This window comes from Dermochelys coriacea, chromosome 20 (assembly GCF_009764565.3).
Source record: "Dermochelys coriacea isolate rDerCor1 chromosome 20, rDerCor1.pri.v4, whole genome shotgun sequence".
NCBI lineage: Eukaryota > Metazoa > Chordata > Testudines > Dermochelyidae > Dermochelys > Dermochelys coriacea.
The window spans coordinates 13,162,344-13,187,347 of record NC_050087.2 but is presented as its reverse complement, the minus strand read 5'-3'; the positions used below and the strand labels follow the sequence as shown (position 1 = coordinate 13,187,347).

Below are 25,004 nucleotides of genomic sequence, written 5' to 3'. Positions count from 1 at the left end.
TCCAACCTCATTTTTTGGGGCAGCAGCTGCTGCTGAGCACCCTGGATCCTGGCAGGACCAGAGCCTGCTGGCTGCCACTTGCAGAGCCAGGATTTGAACCCACATCTGAGCAGCACCGTAACACGGGCCTTGCTTAGGGTTGCTAACTTTCTAACCACACAAAACCAAAACACAACCCTAGCCCTGCCCATTCCCTGAGGCCCCATCCCTGCTCACTACATTTCCCACCCTCACTCACTTTCACTAGGCTGGGGCAGGGGGTTGAAGGTGCGGGAGGGGGCTGCGGGTTAAGGCAGTGGGTTGGGGTGTGGGAGGGGATGAATGCCCTCCCCCCTCAAGGAGCTGTACCTGGTTGCTTCCGGGACACGGCACAGTGCGGTGCCAGGACAGGTAGGGACTAGCTTGCCTTAGATCTGCAGCACCGCTGATCAGACTTTTAAAAGTCCGGTCAGCGGTGCTGACTAGAGCCTTCAGGGACCCTTTTCAACCAGGGGTTCTGGTTGAAAACCAGAGACCTGGCAACCCTATATATGCTCCCAGACCAGAAGGTATCACAAAAGCCAGGCCCAAAGAGGGCAGCAACCCTTCTCCAAGGAGCTGTATTTCCTAGAGCTTAAGCTCAGAAGCTCAGTTCTTCTGACCTCCTGGCCAGCACAGGCCAGAGAACTTCACCCAGGCCCACATGCACTGATCCCAGTAACATGGCTGGCTATCATCTCTTCCAGAAGGCAGCCAGTCTCTGGGGGGGAAACACACCCATGGGGCACTGGACTCTACAGTGGACAACAGACCCACGGGGCATTGGCCTCTGGAGGGGACAACAGACCCACAGGGGCATTAGGCTCTAGGGGGAATGTATCAATGGAGCACTGGAGAAGGGACAACAGACCACAGGAGCATTGGGCTCTGGGGGCAATGTGTCCATGGAGCACTGGGCAGACAACAGACCACAGGAGCGTTGGGCTCTGGAGGGAACATGTCCATTGGGCTCTGGCGGGGAAGCCACATCCAGGGGAGCACGTGGATGATGCAGGCTATGGCACAGTCTGAGCTGTGTCCTGTGTGTCTGAGCCCCAGGTCGGCGATACAGCCATATCCCCGCACACAGCTTGTGCAGTTCAAAGGCAAAGAAATATTTATTCTTCCAAGGTCTTTTTTCCTCTTTTTTGTATTTTTACAAACAGACTTGTCCCTCTCCCTGCAGACGGCACCTCGCCAGACACCCAGCCCTGTGTGCCTAGCCCACACCTCCAGAGCCTGGCCAGGTATCCCAGGCTCTGCGGTCTGCCCCACCGGTCTCACTGAAATGCATGTCTCCACACTTCCTGTCTGCTTCTGTTTTGGACATTGGCATGGACCAAGGAGACACTCAGTTCAGCCAAGGGGCACGCCCCCCCAGCAAGTGCTTGTGGCCATCACACAGGCCCCAGATAATGGGCCCAACTGCTCCCATTGCTGCATGTCACATCAGCTTCTGGGCCAGGCCCCTCTCTAAAGAAATGGTGAGGGCTCGCTCCCATTACACTAGAAGACTGGACATGAGGAGTCAGCTGGAGTGAGATTAACCCAGGTGTGGGCTTGTAGCACAAGCTGAAGCTGGTGCTTTGGGGGGGCCTGCTCTTCTCCCAGAAAACTGCTGCCAGCTGGCCCAACTCTGTTCCTCTGCAAAATCTGTTTAAGGGTGGGGGGGAATGTTTTTAGCTCTTTCGTGTCGCTGTGAGATGATACAAACAGTGAAGCCGGGGTCAGGTGGGGGTTGTAAAAGCTGCCAATTCTGGAGGCCACAGGCTCTCCAATGCCATTTCTGGGGTGCAGAACCACTGGTCTCCTCCAGCTGTGTGGGTGGAAGGAGCCAAGGCTAAAGGGCGTGTGTGTGAACCCATGTGGTCTACCCAGGGAGGGGGGAAACTCTTTGCAAGATCAGCCCAGATCCTAAAGTTGAAGAAAGGAACGGTCAGTCACTGTGTGCCTGTGTAGTGCTGGCTTGACAGGGCCCCAGTCTCAGCTGGGGTCTGCGCAGCACCTGGCTTGAAAAGACTTTGATCTTGGTTGGGGTCTGTGCAGCAGCTAGCACGACTGGGCCCTGATCTTGGCTGGGGTCTGTGCGGCACCAGGCTTACAGGGCCTCGATGTCGGGGGTGGAGGGGTGTCTGTGCAGCACCTTGGATGATGGGGTCCTGAGCTTGGGCAGGGTCTGCACAGCACATGCAACTTCTCGGGGAGCAGGAACTGGGCTGGGGTTTCTGCTCACTTCAGAGAGGCTCTAGCTGAATCCTGGGGGCTCTCTGGCGTGTTTCTGACGTGTGCACCCTGGGCCAGCTGAGCACTGAGCAGCGCTCAGCCCCGTGGTGATTGGTGTGAGCCCAGAGTTGCCCTGGTTCTCCTCGGCAGCTGGGCTGGGGGCGAGGGCAGGCTCCCTAGTGAGGGCTGTCTGAAGGACACTGGGAGAGCCCTCAATGGCTACTCTGGAAGAAGCCCCCCCCCCCGGAGCAGGACAAAGGGCCCCGTTAGACATAGATCCTCAGGTCACTGGCCTGGCTGGTTGTTCCAGGACTCAGATCACCTTGTGAACGTCCATCTGCAGAGGAGTTTGTTCCCCAAAGTCCCACGGAAAGAAGGGTATGTCAGGTGCACATTAGCACGTGTAATCTGCAGATAGTGCAAATCAGAGGGGCCCAGTCCCCGAGGGCTCACGCTCTGGTTAGTGGTTAAGGTGACCAGGTCCCAGGCTTGCAGTTCTGGGCACATGGGACACTGGAGTCCAGGGCTTCCCTGTGATTTGCATGTCGTCAACCATCCTCTAACCTCTTTTCATTCACAACGGGCTCAAGCCCCAAGTCATCATGACCCCTAACTCCCACCTCGTGCCTGGCAGGAGGCTCTGATCGCTCCCAGACAATGGTACAAAGAATGTTCCGTCCCCCCTCCCAGAAGCATGCAGCGTGGGGGGTCCCTGTAGGAACCTTTGGCTGTCTGGAGAAGGGGCACAATCCTGAGGTTGGCTCTGAACTGCACGTCAGCCACCACTGTCCATCCCAACACCTGTCCAGTTCCCCACTGCCACCGGGACGAGCCCTTGGAGAAAAGCAGCTCTCCACCAAGCAGGCAGGGCAGAGGCCTTCTCACACCCCGTTGGCCCTTTACACCCCTGGAAGGCCTTGAGGGAAGAGCAGGTGGAAGGCACTTTGCCAAACACTGCAGGGTAGATCCTTGGAGAGGGAGTTCCTGATCCTCGGCTGATCCCAAGCAGGAGGGTGATTCCCAGACAGCAGTGGGCTCCTTTGTGGGTGACCTGCAGATGCCGCAGCTGGAGGGCCAGTCCGTTCCAGGGGTGTGACTTGGGGAGAGAGGACAATGTGGCAAACAGGGAGCCAAGAGTCGAGAGCGAGTCACTGGCTAGGGAGAGTCCAGACTCCTTCCTGCCACTGGCGACTCAGAAACCAGCACCGCTCATCACTGATTCATGGGTTCCTCTTCCTCCATCGGCTCATCCTGTGGCCTACAGTAGAGGAAATCAGCCAGCAAGGTCAGAGGGGGCCTGTTCCCCCGCCAACCCTCTGGGAAGCAGGTGGAATTCCTTATATACCATGCCCAGATGGAGGCTTCTCCCCCCGCCGTCTCCCAGGAGAACCGTTGGAATTCCCCACACACCATGGCCAGAGGGGGGCTGCTCCCCCCGCCATCCCCTACTCGTGGGGGTGCACTTGCAAACGTGGTACTGCAGTTGTAAGCCCTGGGCACTGAATGCCCTTGGACTGATCTTGCCCTAGTGGGTGCCCTACAACCCCATGGGGTAGACCTTAAGATGTGGGAATCCCCAGGCACTACCCTAGTGCCCCGTGAGGGCAGTTTGTGCTGCACTCACAGAGCTGGTGCAGGCTGGGCTCAGGGGGTTGCTGGTTAGAGGTTTGGGGGCTGGTGGTGAAGGTGGGTTGTGACACCCCCCTCGACTCCTCTCAGAAAGCCAGCGTCTGCCTGGAGGCCCGAGAGGTGTGCACAGCTCGCCCATGCACTGGTCCCTGGCTGACAGCACACCGGAGCCATGGTGCCAAGAGGCTCAGGGCCAGACAGCCGTGCTGGGTTCCGGGTGACCCCAGGGCTACAGGGAATGGCACCATCACCTCTTCTCCACCATCACCGCCACCGACAAGGAGGCCAAGGCCGTCACCGTCTCCACCTCCTCTGGGTCATGGTGCTGTGCCTCCAGGAACGAGCAGCTCACCTTGGAGGCAAAGCGCTGCACGGCGCCCCAGTATTTACCTGAAAGAGAGGCAGGGCTTAGGGGGGCCTCCCCACGCTCAGAGCGGGGGAGGAAGAGGGAGGGATCTTCCCGCTCAGAGGAGAGGAGGAGGAGGGGCGGAGGGCTTGCTGCTCACAGAGAAGAAGGGGGAGGCTGGCCTAGCTTTTCCCAGCCTCTGGCTGTCTGGGTTTTCCTGCGCTGGGGGCCTTCCCAAGCTCCCTAGGTTGAGTGGCATGGCTCAGCCTTCTCTGGGAGGGAAACGAGACCCTCGTGCGCCCTCTAGCGCTGGGGCTGCACCCCCACCGCTAGCTCCAGGCATGAAGCAGCCATACAGCCAGGGTGCTGGAAGCTCCAGCAGTCCCACCATGCTCTCGAGCCTCAGCTGAGGCGGGTGCTGAGTACCAGTGATGGAGCCTGCTCTGGCGTGGCGGTGTGACTGGGGTCTGGGCCTTGGATGCTGATCCCTCCCATATCCCTTTTCTGGCCCCCCTGGAGTCAGCTCCTCCCAGGGACACTCACTCTGGACCCGGATCACTGCTTCCAAGGAGCGCACGGCATTGGGGTTCGGCTTCTGCCTCATGCTCTCCTCTGGGAGGGGATCCAGCTGCAGGGACAAACGCCAGCCAGGCCCGTTAGCGCTGCTTCCGGCCTGGAGGGGAGCTCAGTGCAGAGAGTTGTGCAATCCCCCCCCTCAGCCCAGGGGGGCAGCGCAGCCGGAACACATTGCAACCTTTGGCCAGCCCTCCGATGGCACAGTGGGCTGAGGGGCTGGCCGGGGTCAAAGCCATGCCCTGCTGCCCTACATGGAGAATCTGGGACACTTGGGGCCAGCCTGTCAGACAGGCACCAGGCTGGCTCTAGGAATACTGGACAGTGTGTCCTGCTTCAGGGAGGTGGAAGAGGAGCAGACTGGTGGGACCACAGGGCCTGTCATAACAGATCAGCCTTGTCCTGCCCCCACATGGGCCCCCCAGTGCTGCAGAAGACAGCAGGCCCCTGCAGAGGATGGTGTGCTTGGGCAAAGAGGGTACCCTGCTGTGTGGCAGTGTCCAGCGGACAGGAGCTGAGCGAGTTACGCATAGGCGCCAACTTCCCCTCTGCTGGTGGGTGCTCGAACCCCCCTGACCCTGGCTCCCCCCGCCCCACCTCCTCCCACCCCTGCACTGCCCTTGCCCCACCCCCATTCCACTGCTTCCCCAAAGTTCCCGCCCCACCCCGCCTTTTCCAATCCCAGCCTGCCCCCTTCCCACCCCCTTCCCCAAAGTCCCCGCCCCTGCCCTGCCTCGATCCTCGCTCCTCCCACTCCCTCCTGCAAAGTCCTAAGTGCTGTTAGGTGGCGAGGGGGAGGAGCGGGGATGCGGTGTGCTTGGGGAGGGGGGGAGAAGGAGGCAAGGAGGGGGGAGCTTGGCTGCTTGTGGGTGTGGAGCACCCGCTAATTTTCTCCCATGGGTGCTCCAGCCCCAGAGCACCCATGGAGTCAGCGCCTATGGGCGAGTGCACCTCCCCTAACTTCCATGAGATCCAGCCAGGCTTTGCCTCACTTGCCTCTTGCCAGTTCCACAGGGCAGCAACCACTGGGGCAGGGCCAGGGAACTCGGGCTGCCTCCCAGGTCTGCTGCCCTCCCCACTGGGGCTGGGGGAGCACATGCCACAGCTCACTGCCTCACCTCATTGCCCAGCAGGGCGGACACGCAGGCCTCTGAGGCATCGCAGATGGCTGTGAGGTCATGGCCCCCTTCCAGGGCGAGGACGATGGCTCCTCCTGCCAGACTCATCAGCTGTCGGGTCAGGTAGCCGAAGCCTAAGGAGGAAGAAGCCAAAGGGGCAGCCTGTCAGCCACCCTGCTGCACTGATCATGCCCAGACACGTGTGCTTTGCAGACTGCCCTGGCTACCAGGAGCAGGGCTGACAGGAGCAAGCAGCTGGCATTGGACTCCAGCCCAGACCATCAGCCTCGGGGACTCTGTAACCCCGGGACCATGTGTGCCAGTGACTGGAGCAACAGGCTGACTTGCCACGTAAGGCTGGTCAGGTCTCCCATGGCTTCCCCATCCTGCTGGGGGGGCCTTAATGAGCACACAGCCAGCAGGGCTGAGCCACTCAGTCCAGGACTCTCTCGTTAATGCCAAAGTGGCAGGGAGCAAACGGGGGTGGCTGCTGCAACACAGAGCACAGGCCTGTGTTGCTATTACAATAACCCCCCAATAACCGCCCTCTTGCCCTGGCCTTTGCAATGTGGAGAGTTCCTGGAGCAGCTCTCCCCTCCTCAGAGCACTTCCACACTGGGAGCACATTCCTCCCATACTGGCCTCCCGTAGCAGCTCCTGAACCGTCCTGTTCCGGGCAGACCCAGCCCCGGCTTGGTTTCTAACCCGCCAGTGCACGAGCATCAACTGCAGCTCCTTACATTTGGCAGAGACTTTGTAGCCTCCCAGCGGTGGCAGGTGGCCGTCGGCTGCGTCAAACCCCGCAGACACCAGCACCACGTCTGGGGAGAACTCATGGGCGATCGGCATCACAACAGTTCTGACAGGGAAGGAAACACACATTCAGCAAGGGCAATGGTCTGGGGCTGAGGACACAAAAGGTACCTCAGAGCAGGTATCAAACTCCAGGCCAGAGGCCAGAACTGTTAGGCTCGATGGAGTCCCTGGGACGTGCTGGTTTGGCAGGATCTATGCTTTCTAGCCCTCAGGGTAGTGAAGCTGGCCTTCTCAACATAACCTGTGTACCAATGCAGTGACGTCTTCTGGAGCCTACAGAGAACCTGAAACAATGGCTCTGGGAGGTGTGAACTCCCTCCCACTCAGAGATGGGGTGTTCACTCTGAAGAGTAATGATTTCACTTGATATGTCATGGCTAACTAGTTATTGCTGATCATTTTATCAGATGGGTTGTGAATGGAGTGGGCATTTGCCGCTGATGGTGAAGGGAGAGGGAAGAAATTGGGATCCGCACCAGGAAAGGAAGTGAAGAAACATATGGCCAGGGCTGGGGGTGGGGAAGGAAGAGGCGTTTGGGGAAGAAAAGGCTGAGGTCTACTGAAAGACATTGAAGAGGTTAGATAGTGCATGAAGGTCGCACAGCCTCCTTGTCAATAATGGGGCTCCACTGGAGGCTGAGGGTCCCGCATGTACCTCCCAGAGCACAAATCCACATGAATAATGGCTCCTTCGCAAAGTGCCTATGCCTCTCACAGAGAGACAGACAGACATATACTATGCACAGCACAGCCAGACACTGCACATGCCCCAGGGATAGAGAGCAAACCACAGGATCCCAGACACAGACAATGTCCATTCAAAGCAGCAGCCCCAGCATGGCCAGATTCCCTGGGTCTGTCCGCTGGCCCCTCTCCAGCATATCCCAGCTGGGAGCTTAGGGCCAGGCTCCTGGGGACAGCAAGAGAAGCCAGGGTCCAGTTTCAGCTGCAGGCAGGTGGGGAACAGAAGGGAAGTGACCAGGCTGTTGGTTCAAAGGGCAGGATATTCCGTGGGCTCCCTGGAAATGCAGCCTCTCAGAGGGGCTGCTGCTAACAGGGACTCTGGGGCTGGATCAGACCCTCTTCCCCTTTCAGCCCTGCTGCCGTAGGAGGCATGGCTGCCCTAGGGCTCTGGGAAGGAGGAGGTCCTGGACAAAGCAGGGCAGGACCTAGGCAGGTCTGTGGACAGCACGTTGGCCAGAAGTATTGAGTGACCCGTGGGTGGGCTGGCTCCAGCACTGGCAAGGCCAGGGGGCCTGGGAGTGAGTGGAGATCACATTGCTGTGTAAACAGGGAGCTATTTATAGAGCCTTTCGAGTAAAGCAAAGCACAGGTGTGGGAGCAGAGGGGACGACACCTGGCTGTGAGCCCATGGCTGTGTGAGCTGGGCTGGCTCACACAATGCCTGCCACTCCCGGCTGGTGCTTAGCTGAGCCAGCAGAGCTCCTTAACGCCCTGGGCTGGGTCAGGGAGACCCAGCAGCGGGACGGGTTGTTCCAGCAGGGGTGGTCCCCTGTTGTCTCCCCCTGACACAGGGAATCTGTGCATCTTCCCAAATGGATGGGGTTGCATCTTTCCAACCCTGTTCTGTTTTGGGCTGCCCCTTCAGACCCACTCCTGCACTGGGTTGCCCCGTTTAGGGCCACCCAAACCTCCCTGATTGGGCTGCCACCAGGGTCCTCCCAAGAGGCAGGATTCCCAAGGGAGTCACTAACCATCCCCTGCGGGAGCAGCCAGTGGTGCCCCTGCCAGCTGTCAGCTACTGGGTGTCATGGGAGGGGCATGGCTTGGGACAGAAGGAGAAGGGGCCGTGGGGGTAGAGACAGGGAGGGACGTGGCTGGGGACAGAAGGGGCTGGAGGAGGGCTGGGGACAGCCAGGGAGGGGCACGGCTAGGGACAGAACCCCCCAAAGGAAGGCTACCTGAAAGCCGCCAAGTACTCTGGATCCCCCATGGGTGGGTCGAGCCCACCAGTCCAAGCCACATTGATATTAAATCCCTCGCCAGCGCCAGAGCCAACCTGGAAGACAGAAAGGAAGAGCGCTGCAGCAGAGGGCATGGTGTTCAATGGCAGGGCCCGCCGTGCCATGCCAGGGAAACTCTTAGCTACACACTCCCCAGCCAGGATCGGCTCCAGTGCCAAGCTCCTGCGGTGCCAGACTGGAGACCTGGATAGTCCACAGCTTGTCCCTGGGCTCAGGCTCCAGCCCAGGACAGTGGCTCCACCTCACAGGAATTGTCAAAGCAGAGCCCTTGACGTGCAGTAAGGAGCTGTGGTGTTTCCCTATGGCCTGTCACCTCCTGTGCTCTGCACACTCTCCACTGCAAGCCAGGGTGAGTCCTGACAGCTGCTTTATCTGGGCTCAGCAGCGCTTGGAGATGGTCTGGGACAGGAAGTGGAGGGGAATCCTGCCACCAGCCGAAGCCTGTCTACGGGACATTTAGAATGAACTCTTGGAATCGGTTCCCCAGGGGCGTGGGGGATTTGTCCGTCCCTCACTGCCTGTCAACTGAGGTTGGCTCGACCGTGAGACCTGGGCTGGGGGCAGGAGTCATTGTGCAAAACCTCTGGCCTGGGAGGTGTTGGAGCTCAGACTGGGCAGTCAGAACGGTGCATCAAGGCCTTGACATCCCTAAAATAATAATTCCCAGTGGGATTCCTGCAGGGGAAGCCACAGGGGCCCAAGTCAGGGTTGCTCTGCACCTGTGCGATGGCTGCACAAGGGGAGGCTGGCAGTGGGGGGGGAGGGGGGGCTTGATGGACATGGTGGCAGTGGTTGATCTCAGTGCAGTCTGCTGCTGAAATGGTGTTCTCGGCCAGACGGGGAGCCCCCACAGGCCTTGTCCTGCACAGCTGGGTGTGTTTGGAGGAAGGAGCTGACACTCATTTCCTGCGCCAAGCACCATCAGCAGCTGCCCTGTGAAACCGTGGGCCTGGCATAGGCAGGAAGATGTGGAGGAGAAAATGCTCATAATGTGCTTAGTAACCACAGCTACTGGCTAAGCATCATAAACCGTCCTCAGCAGCTCTGCCATCCCCCTGGACAAGGGCCGGGAGCCACACGGGAGCTCAACCTGCCTCTCACCGCTCAGCACAAAGCCCCTTCGAAAGTACATTGTAAAGGACAAGGGACTGGATGGTATCCGTGTTCTGCCTTTCCCCCTCCTCAGCCCTGCTTCCCGAGCCAGGCTCGCCTTGAGGGCACTGCAGGGAGAACACGGCTGGGGTGTGGGCTGCTGCATTACATCCTTGGGGGAGCTGTGCAGAGCACCTGGCCCTGCGGTCAGGGGCAGCACGGCCTTGGGGGCTTTGCAGAGCACACAGCCCTTTGGGGGCAGGATGGCCTTGGGCAAGCTCTGCAGAGCACCCAGCCCTGGGGGAGGGGATAACCAGGGGAATTCCTTACCAAAGGAGCTAAGCAGAAATCAGCCAAGGACAGCAGAGAGGTGTGGATGCTCTCGAGCGGGCAAAGCAGTACAGACCCTGCTCATCCTCACTCACCCTGGCCAGCCTCCCCTGCTAAGACCTCACCCAGCTTCCCCAACCAACAGGAGTCCTGTGGCCCTGCCCAAGCTTCCCCAATCACCCCAAGACTTCACTAAACTTCGCCTCATCCCATCTCTTGTCCAAGCTTCCCTGATCCCTGCCCCTGTCTCCACCCGACCTTCCCCTCGTGACCCCAGGGACTCCTTCCAACCTCCCCCAACTTCCTGCCCTACACAGGACCAACCCCAGCTCCCCTGGGCCTGCCGTGGTCACCCTGTGCACACCCAATTTCCTAGAGTTTAAGACCAGAAGGGACCATCATCACCATCTGGTCTGAGCCCCTGCATCGCATTCCCAACCCATGGATCCACCGAGGGCGTCCTGCCTTTGGCCCAATACATCTGGTTGAACTAGAACGGATTTTGTAGAAAGCGACAGCCAGACTCCAAGCCATGGAGAACTCTCCTGATCCCTAGGGGAGCTGTTTTGATAGCTAACTGCCCCCCCCTTAAACATTTGCACCCTATTTCCAGACTGAATTTGCCTGGCTGCAAATCCAGCCATTGGATTTCGTTCAGCCTTTGTCTGCAAGATTAAAGAGCAACCTGCTCTCAGAAACCTCCTCCCTGTGTGCATGTTTCCAGGCCTAGGTTGACTCTTCCCTCTCTATTAAGCTAAAGATCTGCCATTCCTTCAGCCCCTTGACCTCACACAGGGTCGCCAGGGCTGGGATGGTTCCTGGAGATTTTCTCTGAACATCCCTTTTGCCACCATTCGTCTCCAGGTGTGGGCTCTTGGCTCTAGAGCCCAGACCTCCCCCAAACATGTCAGGCTCCACCTGGCTGGGAACATGAGTGCCCCACTGGCTCTTGGCAGTCGTCCATGTGAGCCATGCGTGATGCACAAGTGCTCACGAGAAAGGAGTGCAAAAGGGGTCAGAATGAATCCATTCAACAGGGCATCTGGCTAGCTCTGCTCCTGCCACGCTCCTGCCTGGGAACCCTCACGCTCTGCCCCTCGCACGCGGTCCCCATCCCCTTGTCTCCCAGAGGATGCGGAGCTGAGGTAACCTGGGAGGGGCTCAGAGGCTAATGCTCTCACCTCATCGGCTGCCCCACTGCCAGGGAAGAAGTTGCCGTCATCATGGCGATGTAATGAAATGTAGAGAATGTCCGGGTCTTTGTAGAACACTTGCTGGGTGCCGTTTCCATGGTGAACATCCTGTGTGAGAGAGAGGCTGTGAGCGAGCTCTTCACCCTCTGTCCATGGGATGGCGCTAGAGCCAGGAGCCCCGAGGAGTCCAGGCAGCACAGAGACTGCTCAGACCTCTGCCAAGTGTCTTCTAGGCACATGGACTAAGGGTATAAAATAGGGGACAGTAGCACCATGCTTTGGCCTTTCTCCTCCCCCATTTACACTGGAAGTATCAAAAACACTGAGAAGACGAAGACTTCAGCTGAGGAGATTGGTCCAGGCTTAAGTAAGAGGCTTGTGTATTAAAAATTGTAACATCCAGTGGGGTGAGAAAATTGCTTGATCTAAAAAATACTGCCTAGTGTAATAAGGTTTCAGATTTAGACTGTTTGCTTATCTTTTATTTTCTTTGGTAACAATCTCTGATCTTTTATGCCTGCCACTTATAATCACTTAAAACCTAGCATTCTGTAGTTAATAAAACTGTTTTATACTTTACCTAAAACAGTGTATTTTGCTTGAAGTGCTTAAGAAATCCCAGCTCAGTTTACAAAGGCTGGTGCATGTCCTTTGCATATTGAGGGAAGGGTGGACTGGGTAATAAACATACACTGGCCAGGCTTCTGTCCCGGGCAGGACGGTACAGGTGTGGGGTGTAAGGCTGGGGATCTGGAGGGAATTGGCTGGTGTCTTTCTCTGTGTAATTCATGAATGGCTTTGGAAGCATTCATGCAATCTAGCTGGGTGTGGGGCTCCACATGCTGTTATGCTGAGTGATAACAGCACCTGAAGGGGTTTGCTGCTTGCCACTAGCAAAGCAACGTGTGAGACAGCTCAGGCTGGAGAGTTAAAGGGGCACAGCGGTACCCTATTTCCAGGTTGCACCCTGGAGATCCTGCCACACCCACTCACACAGCTCTGCTCCTCAATCCTGAGCCACAGCCCCCTCCTAACCCACCCACTCAACTCTGCCAGTGCCCCTCAATCCCAACCCACAACCCCATCTGCAAAGCCACTGGCTTCGAAGATAGGACAACGCTGTACTATCCGAGTACATACAAATTACTGGGGACATGTGGCTTGTTGCATCACATACAGCTGACTGGGCTGCCCAAAGCTAGCTAGTGGGAGGAATCATCGAGAACAGCTCCAGCCTGAGGAGAGGACAGAGTGGGGAGAAGGCGGGGGGCCAGTGGGGCTGGAGGAGACTCACCCAGTCCACAATGAGGATCTTGCTCAGCTTCCCCTTCTGCTGCAGCTGCTTAGCAGCGATTGCCACTGAGTTGAAAAAGCAGAAACCCCTGCAAGGAAGGAAGAGAGGAGCTGGTCAGTGCCTAGGTACCCTCCCCAGCAGCCACTGCATCCTCCGAGACAGCCACTACCCTACCCATGCCTGTGGGTTCTCCCGCCACTCCAGAAGGGGTGGGTTCTCCTCTCCCCCACCCTCTGGACAGGGTGGGTTCTCCCCTCTCCACCCACTGCCCTCTGGGAGGGGTGGGTTCTCCCCAGGGCCGGCTCTACAGTTTTTGCCACCCCAAGCAGTGAAAGGACGAAGCTGCTGCCGATTTGCTGCCGCAGCCGGCAAAGGGGAGAAGCTGCTGCCGAATTGCCATCACGGCCGGAGGAACTGCCGGCACTTTCTAACAACTGCCGCCCCCTTCTAACTAATTGATGCCCCCTTCTAACAACTGCCCCCCCTTCTAACTAACCGCCGCCCCCTTCTAACTAACTGCCGCCCCCTTCTAACTAACCGCCGCCCCCTTCTAACTAACCGCCGCCCCCTTCTAACTAACTGCTGCCCCCTTCTAACTGCCGCCCCTTTCTAACTAACTGCCCCTTTCTAACAACTAACGTCCCCTTCTAACTAACTGCTGCCCCCTTCTAACTGCCGCCCCCTTCTAACTAACCGCCGCCCCCTTCTAACTAACTGCTGCCCTCTTCCAACTAACTGCTGCCCTCTTCCAACTAACTGCCGCCCCCTTCTAACAACTAACATCCGCTTCTAACTAACTGCCGCCCCCTTCTAACTAACTGCTGCCCTCTTCCAACTAACTGCTGCCCTCTTCCAACTAACTGCTGCCCCCTTCTAACAAACCGCCGCCCCCTTCTAACTAACTGCCGCCCCCTTCTAACTAACTGCCCCCTTCTAACTGCCGCCCCCTTCTAACTAACTGCTGCCCTCTTCCAACTAACTGCTGCCCCCTTCTAACAACTGCCGCCCCCTTCTAACTAACCGCCGCCCCCTTCTAACTAACTGCTGCCCTCTTCCAACTAACTGCCGCCCCCTTCTAACAACTAACATCCGCTTCTAACTAACTGCCGCCCCCTTCTAACTAACCGCCGCCCCCTTCTAACTAACCGCCGCCCCCTTCTAACTGCCGCCCCTTTCTAACTAACTGCCCCTTTCTAACAACTAACGTCCCCTTCTAACTAACTGCCGCCCCCTTCTAACTGCCACCCCTTTCTAACAACTGCCGCCCCCTTCTAACTAACTGCTGCCCCCCTTCTAACTAACCGCCGCCCCCTTCTAACTGCCACCCCTTTCTAACAACTGCCGCCCCCTTCTAACTAACTGCTGCCCCCTTCTAACTAACCGCCGCCCCCTTCTAACTGCCACCCCTTTCTAACAACTGCCGCCCCCTTCTAACTAACTGCTGCCCCCTTCTAACTGCCACCCCTTCTAACTGCCACCCCTTTCTAACAACTGCCGCCCCCTTCTAACTAACTGCCGCCCCCTTCTAACTAACCGCCGCCCCCTTCTAACTGCCGCCCCTTTCTAACTAACTGCCCCTTTCTAACAACTAACGTCCCCTTCTAACTAACTGCTGCCCCCTTCTAACTAACCGCCGCCCCCTTCTAACTGCTACCCCTTTCTAACAACTGCCGCCCCCTTCTAACTAACTGCTGCCCCCTTCTAACTGCCACCCCTTTCTAACAACTGCCGCCCCCTTCTAACTAACTGCTGCCCCCTTCTAACTGCCGCCCCCTTCTAACTAACCGCCGCCCCCTTCTAACTAACTGCTGCCCTCTTCCAACTAACTGCCGCCCCCTTCTAACAACTAACATCCGCTTCTAACTAACTGCCGCCCCCTTCTAACTAACTGCTGCCCTCTTCCAACTAACTGCTGCCCCCTTCTAACTAACTGCCGCCCCCTTTCTAACTAACTGCCACCCCACACACCTGCTTGGAACGCTGGTGTCTGGAGCCAGCCCTGGTTCTCCCCTCCCCTCCCTCCAACCACTGCCCTCTCGGTGGGGTGGCTTTCCCCTCCCCTCACTGCCTCCTTGGGGTGGGTTCTCCCCTCCCGCCTGCCCAGACACTGCCTGTCAGTCCCACTCTACACAATGGGGAGCCAAGGTTGGAGGCTGGTAGCTCAGCAGGGACTCCCAGCCTGAGCTGCTCCTGCCCTGTATGACTAGCTACTACAACACATGGGATCCGTGTCCTTTCCAGCCTACTCCTGGTGAGAGGAGCCTGGCAATGAGCTGGTTTGGCCCAGATTCCTCGGGCAGGAAGCAGACAGGGTCAGGAGGCAGATGATGGCTCTTACATGGCTGTGGAAGGGTCTGCATGGTGTCCTGGGGGTCGCACCACAGCAAAACCGTTCTGGAGGTAAGACAAAGAACGTGATTGTGGGGCCGTTATTGTCCACCTCTTCCTTCCCTCTTCCCCCCCACCCCACCCCCGGTGCACAGGCCAGGCTTGCCCTGAGGGTGTCAGGGGGTGCTTTGTCCAACCCCAATGCAGTCTGGAGGACCCCGAGGTGTCCCTCTCACCCACACACAGAAGTGCCTGGGCCTGGGGCTCCTGCATGGAGCACGCCGCCATTAGACCCCCAGCTGGCTCCGGTCATGGCACTCAGGGGTGTGAAACCTGCCCCTGCACTCTTGCATCAGAACCGCTGTCAGTGGCCCCCTCCCAGCTGGGCCCTTGGCACTGGTGCTGGGCAGGGCAGGCTACCATTCATTCCCATGCTGAATTAGCATCTCTCTTAGATTAAGCCACAGGGCAAAGGTCATTTCCAGGGGGCACCAGGCCCTGCTGCCTCTGCTTCTGAGCTGGCTGCCTGAACGAGCCCTCTAACCAGTCCTGCCAGCGCTCCCCATTGCCCTACCCACATGAAGTCCAGGTACCTCCAGGTTACAGAGGGAAGTGTCCTGGGGGGGCCTGCTGTACAGGGTCCCAGACTCTGATGGGCACATGCCAGGGCCTGGAGCCATCAACAAGACCCACACAGGAGGGTGTAAGCACCCCCATGAGTCCCCATCAGCCAGAGGAATGGCCAGGGATCCCCACCCCAGACATTGACATGATGCCAGTACTCATTCCTGGCCTCCTCCTACCTTGAGCTCCCGTGTGGCCACCTTGAAGGCCAGGTCAGTGACACTACCAGCGGCCCAGCGGGCGGCGTTGGAGGAGTGCAGCTCGTTCCAGATAGTGTCGCTATCCACCTGGAAACAAGTGGACAGGGAAGCAGTGAGTGGGGCAGGCCGCCCCTGCCGGAGCTGGGCAAGGGGGAGTCTCTACAGAGGGACCAAAGCATGAAATGTGGGCTGGCTCTGGCAGCACGCACTGGCTGGCTGCTTCGTGGCAACGGCTGAATCTCAGTCCTCGGAGGGCGGCCGAAAGTGACCAAACCCCCAAACTCCACTTCCCAAGCCAGTCGGGCAGGCCTCTGCACTTCGAGTCCCCAGGCTGGGCCAGCTATCCGGGCCGCCAGCTCCCTGCATGCCCCAGTCCTTAGCTGAGCAGGGCCAGAGGCGGGGGGGAGTCCACTGCGGGCTCTGCACAGCGCGGCTCCCCTGCGCCTGGGGCTGGGATGGAGAAAATGCATTTTACCTTCTTCATTTTATTTTACTGTTTAAACAAACATCTTGGTTTGATCAGGATCACGTCATGGGCCGAGCCAGAGCGGAAACCTCAGAGTCTCTTCTGATCAAGTCCATGTGTGCGGCTCAAATGCCCCCTCTGCTCACAGACAGGGGGCAGTGTCCAGCCGAGGAGCCTTGGCTCTCCTGCTCTGGGGGACGGGATGGGCAAGAGGGGAGGAGGGGAGGCTGAGAAGGAGAGAGAGAGCAGATGGGACGGAGGGAGCCAGTGGCCCAGCAGCAAGGGCAGGGAGGAGGAGAGCCAGAGCAGGGAGTGGGAAGGCGAGGAGAGAGTGAGACACTTCCTGAAAGACAGAGAGACAGAGAGAGGAGAGGAGAGGAGAGGAGAGTGCAGTGAATGGACAGATACCAGGGCAGCAAGCTGCGAAAGGAGAGAGGCAGCAGGGGTGTCTGGAGCATCGGGCAGGGTGGACGGCTGGTTTGCTCTCCCCCAGTGATACTGCTCTGCCCCTCTGACCTTGCCCCACTCAGGGTCCACCCTGCTCCCCTGACCTGCCTGGGCTGGGACCATCCCCGCTTTGTCCCCACCCCCACTCCAGGCCTCTGTGAGCCAAATGCTTTTGGCAATTGGGGCCCCAGGCTGCCAGGGTTTGGTTGAGCCCTCCCAGCCATGTCATGGGGCACTGAACAGCTGACCGAGGGTCGCTCTGACCCTGGGATCCCACCGCCTGGAGCTGACCTTGGTCCCTTGAGCTATTCCATGCCCAGAGAATCCATGGCTTCCTCAGATGCTACATAGTCCTGGGGCCAGCGTACTTGGCTAGACCCTGCTCCCCTGCACAGGGCGAGGGCAGGGGAGCTGTGTTACTAAGCCCCAGTGTTACTGAGCCGAGGCCTGTCTCCGCCTTGGGAAGGGGGGCTCCTGCTCTGCCCAGCCTGGGCAAGGGGCCTAGCACCTTGAGCCACTCACCGCAAGTCTTCCCCCCAAGCCTCCCAAGGCAGAGCCTGACACTTACCCCCACCCCCCCACAGGGCAGCATGACGAACATCCTCTGCGACAGGATCCCTGCAAAAGAGAGAGGCAGTCAGGGATCAGGGTGGGAGGGCATGGGGGCCACTGTAGGTGGACAGGCAGGCAGCAGGAGCAGCTAGGGGTTGGGGGGCAAGAGGTACCTGGGGGTGAGTGGCAGGAGGCATCTGGGGGTTGGGGGGCAAGAGGGTAGGAGATTCCTGGAGTTTGAGGGGGACAGGAGACACCTGGGAGGAGAGGGACATGGGGGGCAGGAGGCAAGTGGCCTGGCTGCTTGGCGAGAGTTTGGCTTTGCCTTTCAGCATCTGGCGGAGGTGCATGGCCAGGGCTGGACTGAGCCCGCAGCAGCAGGCACCTGGGCAGGTGCAGGGGTGTGTGCTGGAAAGTGAAGATGCAGGGTGCTGAGTGCGGTGCAGAGTACAGGAGTGGGACGGTGTGGAGAGCTGGGGTAGAGGAGGTTGGTGGCAGGATTGGGGCCAGCTGTCACAGCTGCATGTGTCTGGCAGCGTCATGGGGGCAGCACCCCCTGGTATTGCTCGTACCCCTCCCCAGGAGTCAGGGCACCCCAATCAGCCTACTCCCCAGCCCTCTCCTTTGAAGGGTTCCTGCCAGGGACCTCAGGAGCCTGTTCCATCTGCACCGCCAGGCGAGAGTAGTTGAGTTTAGGAGCATTGTCCTGGCCCAGCTGCAATCCCACATCCTCTTGGCTTGGGTTGAGCAGCCCAACCGTGGGGGCACGGTGATGAACTAGAGCCAGAACCCCACCTTCCTGGAGTGATGGAGTCTTCACCCAGGGCTCTGAGCTTAGCCTGGCCATGTCCACCCCACATTCTACCTCCAATTCTGCACCTGGGGTGGCATTTACCCAGCGCAATGCCAAGGTGCAAGGCAGCAGAGAACCAGCTCTGTTGTGCTCTGGGGCCCACATTCTCCCTGCAGCCTAGGAAGCCAACCTGCTCAGCTAGTGCAGGTGCACTTGGGTCCAGGTTTTCCAATGCGCCCAACTCCCAGCCGCTCCCTCTGTGTAATGGCCCTTAGCCCCTAAACAGTGAGCAGAGCGAATTAGGGGCTCCTATGGATCGGTGCTCGTGGGGGAGGGCTGGACTCCAGTGCGCAGAAATGGAAAGGATGGGGCGAAAGTTGCCCAATGCCCGGAGTGTGTGACCCAGGGACAGCCCCCAGATGGCTACGTGCAATGGGCCAGTGGGGCCCCTAGTGCCCCCAGGAGGCAGCTTGCTGGCTTCTATGCGGGGAGGGGTGGCCCTGTCTCCTACCTGCCAGTTTCCCGTTGTCCAGTTTGAGGCGATTGAGGGGGTTGGTGCCATAGAGGAAGACGTGGCGCTCAGTGTGCACTGACTGCAGCTCCTCCAGGGTTGCCTTGCGCCCCCGCAGACACTGGCAACAAGTGGGAGCAGGGCAAGTTAGCAGCATCGGGAGGGAAGAACAGGAGGCAGGGATGGGCATTACTCCCCTGTGTGCCCACGTGCCACCGCCGGCAGAAATCCCAGTCCCTGCCCTCAGCCGGAGAAACAACGGGCCTGAATGAGAGCTGCAGGCTGGGACCAGCATCTAAGCACCAAGAAGGGAGGCCTGGTGGTGGAGCTGTTGGGGGGCTGGGAGACCCTCGGGGCTCAGTGTGCCAGCCCCTCTCTCAAGGACTTGCTTGGTCTTTAGGGTCTCAGCTTTCTTTCAAACCAATTGCAAGGCCGTGTCTGCACAGCAGTTGCACCAGTTCAAAACTGATGTTAGTTAACTGGGTGAGGACCTGGCCGTGTCACTTTGAGCTGAATTGGCTTCCATGTGATTGAGGCCTTGTTTACATGCAAAGGCTGTAGTGCTTAACTATAGTTAAGTGAGGAGACCGAGGGAGCTGTTGGGGAGGGATAGCTCAGTGGTTTGAGCATTGGTCTGCTAAACCCAGGGTTATGAGTTCAATCCTTAAGGGGGCCATATAGGGATCTGGGGCAAAAATTGGGGATTGGTCCTGCTTTGAGCAGGGGATTGGACTAGATGATCTCCTGAGGTCCCTTCCAACCCTGATATTCTATGGTGCATTGGCAGGTCCTGTGAGCCCGAGCCCAGATGGGGGAGAGGGCACCTTTATCCCCGTATAACCATGTCTGCACTGGGGCTGTACCCATAGAATTTCTGCAGTAACCCCTCCCCTCCACGGCTCCATCAGGACACGTGCAGAGCAGGCCCTTACTTGGGCTAAGTGTGTCAACCCCAGCCATTTGCCCCAGTGTAATTAGACCAAAGGCTCATCCCCAGAACAGTCCAAGGCAGATGAGAAAGTCCAGCTTTGTCATTTTCCCAGCAGAGGTGCTCTCCCTCCGAGAGAGGCCTTTGGCAGTTTAGCTTATGTGACTTTAGGTGCGTTTTCAAACCAAAATGAAAGCAGCCCCATGTAAACTGGAATCCAGCTGGGGCTGGCACTGGGATAGCACACGCGGTTTAGCCATGCTGGGAGGTAGGAATGGATACTCCCTGGGACACCTGGTAATACTCTCCTGTGTAGGCAAACCCCAATCTAGTGAGACTAAGGCCACATCTACACTACAGAATTATATCAACCTAGTTTACGTTGGCATACAACCACCGCAGCTATTAAATGGCTTGGCTCCTTAGGTTGGCAGTGTGCGTTCTCCCCAGAAGCACTTGTATCCATAGCACTGTCAGCGTGGAGCATTGTGGGATAGCTCCTGGAGCCAGTAACTGTCGACACTGCATTTCTTATGTCTGCACCAACCTTTCATGGACCTAATGACATTGACTGTGGCTGCACCGTTCGGGGAGGCGGTGTTACTAAACTGGGGAAGAGGGGCACTCGTTGATGGGAGCCAAATTTAAGTGAAAACTCATCCACAGCTAGGTCGATGCCAGGCAGCTTACGTTGACCTAACCATGTAGTGCAGACCAGACCTGCCCCAAGCTTTCTAATATAGACAAGGGTGTACACAGACAAGGCCTGAGTTTGCAGGGTCTGAGATGGGGGAACCACTTCAGCACAGGCTAACACAGATACCTGGGATGATATGTAATGTCCATGCTCTCCGCTAGGTCCCAGCTGTGCAAAGCATGGGGAAGGAGGAGGGGTCAGCAGGGCCAGAGGGATGGAACAGGGCCAGGAGCCAGAGAAGAGAAGGAGAGCTAGGAGCTCTGTGGCAGCGTGCGTGATTGGGAAGCACCCAGGCGCCTCTCCTGGATATCAGTGGGCACTGGCCCACGCTTGGAGAACTTGATCCAAGTGTTTCGTGCTTTTCTCACCAGAAATGAGTGATCCCCTCTGCAATTTCCTCTTTCAAAGGCTGGCAGGACTCATGTTTGTTGTGAGTCTTGGCTCCTCAGGGGCAGACCCAGAGTCCCCGCCTCTGCACAGAGGCCACCTGGGCCTTCCTGATGTAAGCTGCCCATCCTGTCTGAGGCCTCCCTCAGCTTTGGCAAGACAAGCTCAGCCCGCGCTCTCTCACTTACCTCACATTGGCTGCGCAGACCTCGCTCCTGCAGGCGGGACCAGATACTCTGAATTCTCCCAGCATGCTCGGGATGGTTGCTGTTGTCCCCGCAGGAGCACTGGTGTTTGAGCATCACGGAGTCATACACGAGCCCTGAAACACAACAGCAGGTGGAGGTGTTAGGGGACACCCGCCTGCTGCGATCTCCATCACCCAGTGTCAGGGTTCGGTGCAGTGCCGGGCTCAGCTTCGCGATGCTGCTGCACTCGCAGCCCAGGCTGCTGCTCTCTCCTGGGCACCTGACCATCTGCACAGGCTCCCTCTTAGCCATGTCCGAATGGAAGTCCATGACTGAGCGTGCTGGCCCCCAGGACTGGGTTGCTGCATGGGGCCCTGAGTCGAGCTCCCCTATGACACGCCTGCCTCCTAGGTGCAGGCTGTCTCCCTGGCTCCTCACACTGCCCTGTCTGCTGTCACCTGGAGGGGGCAATCCCAGAACAGCCCTGTGTGGCTGGGTCCCAGAGACATCTCTTCCCACACACCGGCCCAAGCGGGGAGCCCAGCCCAGAGCCATTCGCAGCAAGGGGCAGGGGCTGGCTCTAGATCTCACTGAGTCAGTGAGTGCCCCGGGAGATCTGGGCAGGACGGACCAGCGACATGGTCAGTGTTGACATGAGCCAAGCGGCTGGGCACTGGTGTCCTTATATCTCCGAAAATCAGTGAATACAGCACACGCCACTGTACACCATCACTCCTACCCTTCCCCCAACCTCATGGGGGCACTCACCCCCCCCGCAACCCCAAGGGGGCACTCCATCCCCCAGCCCTTGGGGCACTCACTCCCTGAACCACATGGAGGCACTCACCCCCTAACCCCACAAGGGCACTCACCCCCCCAGCCCTGGAAGCTGGCTCTGAGCCTTGTCTGGAAGCTGATCCCTGATGGCCCAGAGCCCAGTCCCTTTTCAAAGGCTGGGCTGGGGGTGAGGCTGAGTCCCTACAGCTACCTCAGTCTCAGCTGTTACGGCATGGCCCTCAGACCAGAGTCTCCCTGGACACCTCCCCATCCCAGGAGGCCTGAGCCGAATCCTACTTCTGACTCAGGCCGGGAGCGGAGGAGACCCTGGTCCTTGCACTCCAGCCCAGCTGCATGGGCGCCGCAGCGTCCCAGCTGGCCATCGGGTGAGGCACTGGGCCTCTTTGCTGGAGGGCATGGGCTGGACACACCCAGGGGGTGAATGACACAATGGGGAGGGTCCCCCAGGCTGGGCAGTTTGGGATCCTGAGGGCTCAGTCCTGGCGCTTCACGCTCCCTTGCAAGAGCTTGGGCTCTGAAAGGCGTTGTGGCCCCATGCTCCTTTGAGCCCCACTAGTTCCTCCAGTGTCTGCTTGCCTCCTCTCCCACCCTGGGGCTCAGGAACATATTGAGGGGGAAAAGTGCCTAGAGACCCACCCCTGGCAGGCTGGGGGAGGTGGCCGAGCAGTAAGGACAGTGTCTTCCCATGGACACAAGCTACACCTGCCACCCCCAGCCTATGTAAACTTTTCGAGAGGGGGCGATAAACGCAGCAGGAGACTGGCCTGGCACAGGCTGGCTCCCCAGGCTCTGCTGCCATCAGGGCAGTTTAGGGCTGGCACCGTGTGAGCAGAGACATGCAGAGTTTATCCGGCTTTCCTAGGGACAGAGTGTGCCTGGTGCAGTGAGGCTCAGTGGTGTGGTGCTTAGAGCAGGGGAATGGGAGTCAGGACTCCTGGGTTTTAGTCCCGACTTTGACTTGCATGTGACCTTGGGCAAATCCCCTCCCTCTCTGTGCCTCAGTTCATCTTGTACATCATCTGCTGCTGTGGGGTTAATTGCCATGTGAGGAAGTGGGAAGATGTGATATTTTTGAATCCTGTGTGCCTCAGTTTCCCCATATGCTGCATTGTTACCCAGTGGGGTGGAAAAGAACTGTTTGCTCTCAGCGCAGGCGAAGAGACAAAGATGTGAATGTCCTCTAGCTGTCTGGGCCTCAGGCCCCATATCAATGGAGCAACCAAGAAGACAATGGCAAATCTTGCCACCAGGACATTGGCACCTGACAACCAACAACCACAGATTGCCCCACCTCTCTGCAGGAAGCTGAGAAGCATTTCCCCAGCATGAGATCAAAGGACTAGCAGTGTATGGAGTAGGGGATAAGAGCTGGCTGCTGGAGGGAGTCAGGGCTCTCACTTGGAGTCGGACGAAAGAGGTCAGATGGTGGGACAGACAGAGCTTGAACCAACAGGTTTAATACAGCTTGGCTGGGCTCTGGGCTAATCAGAATGGACCATGCTTTACCCTTCACTTTTCTATGTTACCCTAAGGACTTCCTGTGCTGTGTTCCAGGTAATAAATAAACCTTCCCACTTTGACAATGCTGTCTGAGTGTCACTGCTAATGGTGTGAGGTGCATTAGGCCCTAACGAGTGCACAAGTCTCCAATGGGGTCTGTCTCAGTTGGACTCACTGAATGGAGCTCACAATGTGAAGCAGGAGTGTTGCAGGCCCAAACGTCTATTCTAAGGAGGCAGTGAAGACACATGGCTTGCGCTGGAGGAAGAGCAAGACCCCTAGGGAGTCTGGCACTGAAGGGGTTCCTCCTAGAAACAGTTCCAAAGCTAGGGCCGTAGCACTGATCCTGTGGATCTGTGAGATACCTGCAGCCCACATTACCTGTTGTGAAGTGCGGTTTGATTGGTGGCTCTTGCACTGGCAGGGAAAGTGTCTTGGTGGGTGCGTCCTGGGCAGGAAGGGCGATGGTAGCAGTGGCAGGAGATGACTGGGCCCTGGAGAGAGGTCGGTGCCCTCCGTGTGTGGCAGGGACCGTCAGGGAGTCGGCTGGTGGCTGCCGCTTGAGGAGCGAGTGCTGCAGGCGCTGGTGATGCTCCCACAGGTAGGCCTGCTGGGGAGAGGGTGTGACAGATGAGTGTGGCGCCCTGGGCCAGGGATGGTCTGGGGGACTCTGCAGAGGGCCCAGGTGGCACATGCCGCTCTCTAGGCCGGGGAAGACCCTGCCTATCCGTGAGCTGAGCGCAGAGGCTGTGCTAACACCCCCCAGGGCCAGTCTGTGCAGCAGCAAGCAGGGCCAGCAGCTCCCCACAGCATCTCGGCAGCTCTTCAATGCCAGGCCTGACAGCAGGTGTGGAGGAGGGGAATCTCTGCACTGAACATCAGGATCTGCTCACTATGCAATGGGCCTGATCTCTCTGGGCTGTTCCCAGCCCAGCCCAGGGCATGGAAACCCTAGTCCAGAGCTTCCACAACAGACCAAGGCACTGCTGCCCGGGCCTTGGCCAAGTCACAGTGTCTGATGCCCTCTTGTGGCTCTGCATGGCATTACCCCACCCACTGAGGTTAGGGGAAAGGAAGTACAACACGTCGGTGGCAGGGGGCCCAGAGAGCCCGGTCTCCTGCACACATGTTGCTTTGGCAGTACAGTAGGGGACCCCTGAACTCTTGGTGGCCTGTGGAGGAGCTCACGCCTGGCCTACTAAAAGTGCTGAAAACCCTGGGGTGGCAGGGGTGTAAAAGTTCTTTATTGTGGCATAGGTGACCCTGTATGGAAAGGGGAATAAGCCACCCCAGTACAGGCCCCTTTCATACAGAAATGACACACAAGGAGACTCTGCTAAACAAACGTTAGGGCTGCAAAGCTCAGAAATGCCAGAATTCAGGCTGCCCGTGCGACCCTCATCCAGCCCTGGTGCAGGGGCCTTTGCTACAGTCGTTAACGACACGATCGCAGAGCAGGTTTCCAGAGCCCCTGGCCCTGCAGTGCCCACTGTGGGCACTGCTCACAGAAGGAGCAGCCAGCCAGCACTTGGTTTTCTCCTCACTGTGTGCCCAAGCCTTGTTTCCTGCACACTGTTCCGAGCCTTCTCTGGAGACACAAGAGTTTGTGATGGGGGTGTCGGGCAGCCTTAGCTCTTGCTGTGTCTTTCTGGCCTTAACATCTAGGAATCCGCAGCAGAGCCCCTGCACCTAGATGGGGATGTGGAGCAACCGGAGCAGGCTGGAGCTGCTGGCTGAGGGGCAGTGAGGTCATGTCCCCTTCACTACCTTCCCCTCCTCTCACGGGAGGGTGTTTGCCCAGCGGGGCTTTGTGCCCTCCAGAACAGAGGAGTTGGCAGCCCGCCAGCAATGCAGGTGGGGGTGATGAGTCCTGATGGCTCCACGCAGGCCCCTCCCCTCTCCACCCCAGGCACGGGTTTAGAGAGGACATTGATGCCACTGGGTTAGCTGAGCAGCCACACTCCCCAT

The 25,004-nt window shown here is 58.3% G+C and overlaps 1 protein-coding gene across 14 annotated transcripts in view; it reads right to left on the bottom strand.

The window, feature by feature from the left end:
* Positions 1-1,117: 1,117 nt before the first annotated feature.
* HDAC7 (histone deacetylase 7) overlaps positions 1,118-25,004 on the bottom strand; it is a 247,300-nt gene continuing 223,413 nt past the window's right edge. For 9 of the 14 annotated variants that reach the window (XM_038378921.2, XM_043506267.1, XM_043506268.1 and 6 more), the window contains 14 exons: positions 23,418-23,646; positions 20,739-20,872; positions 18,539-18,659; positions 17,251-17,300; positions 15,749-15,856; positions 14,956-15,011; positions 12,618-12,705; positions 11,312-11,431; positions 8,646-8,743; positions 6,648-6,766; positions 5,908-6,041; positions 4,760-4,844; positions 4,122-4,260; positions 1,118-3,499 (listed from right to left, as the gene is read on the bottom strand). In XM_038378921.2, coding sequence (XP_038234849.1) covers positions 3,454-3,499; positions 4,122-4,260; positions 4,760-4,844; positions 5,908-6,041; positions 6,648-6,766; positions 8,646-8,743; positions 11,312-11,431; positions 12,618-12,705; positions 14,956-15,011; positions 15,749-15,856; positions 17,251-17,300; positions 18,539-18,659; positions 20,739-20,872; positions 23,418-23,646 — 1,527 coding nt within the window. In that variant the 3' untranslated portion in view covers positions 1,118-3,453. The remainder of the gene's footprint in view (positions 3,500-4,121; positions 4,261-4,759; positions 4,845-5,907; positions 6,042-6,647; positions 6,767-8,645; positions 8,744-11,311; positions 11,432-12,617; positions 12,706-14,955; positions 15,012-15,748; positions 15,857-17,250; positions 17,301-18,538; positions 18,660-20,738; positions 20,873-23,417; positions 23,647-25,004) is intronic. The other 5 variants (XM_043506270.1, XM_043506272.1, XM_043506274.1 and 2 more) reach the window with 1 other exon arrangement.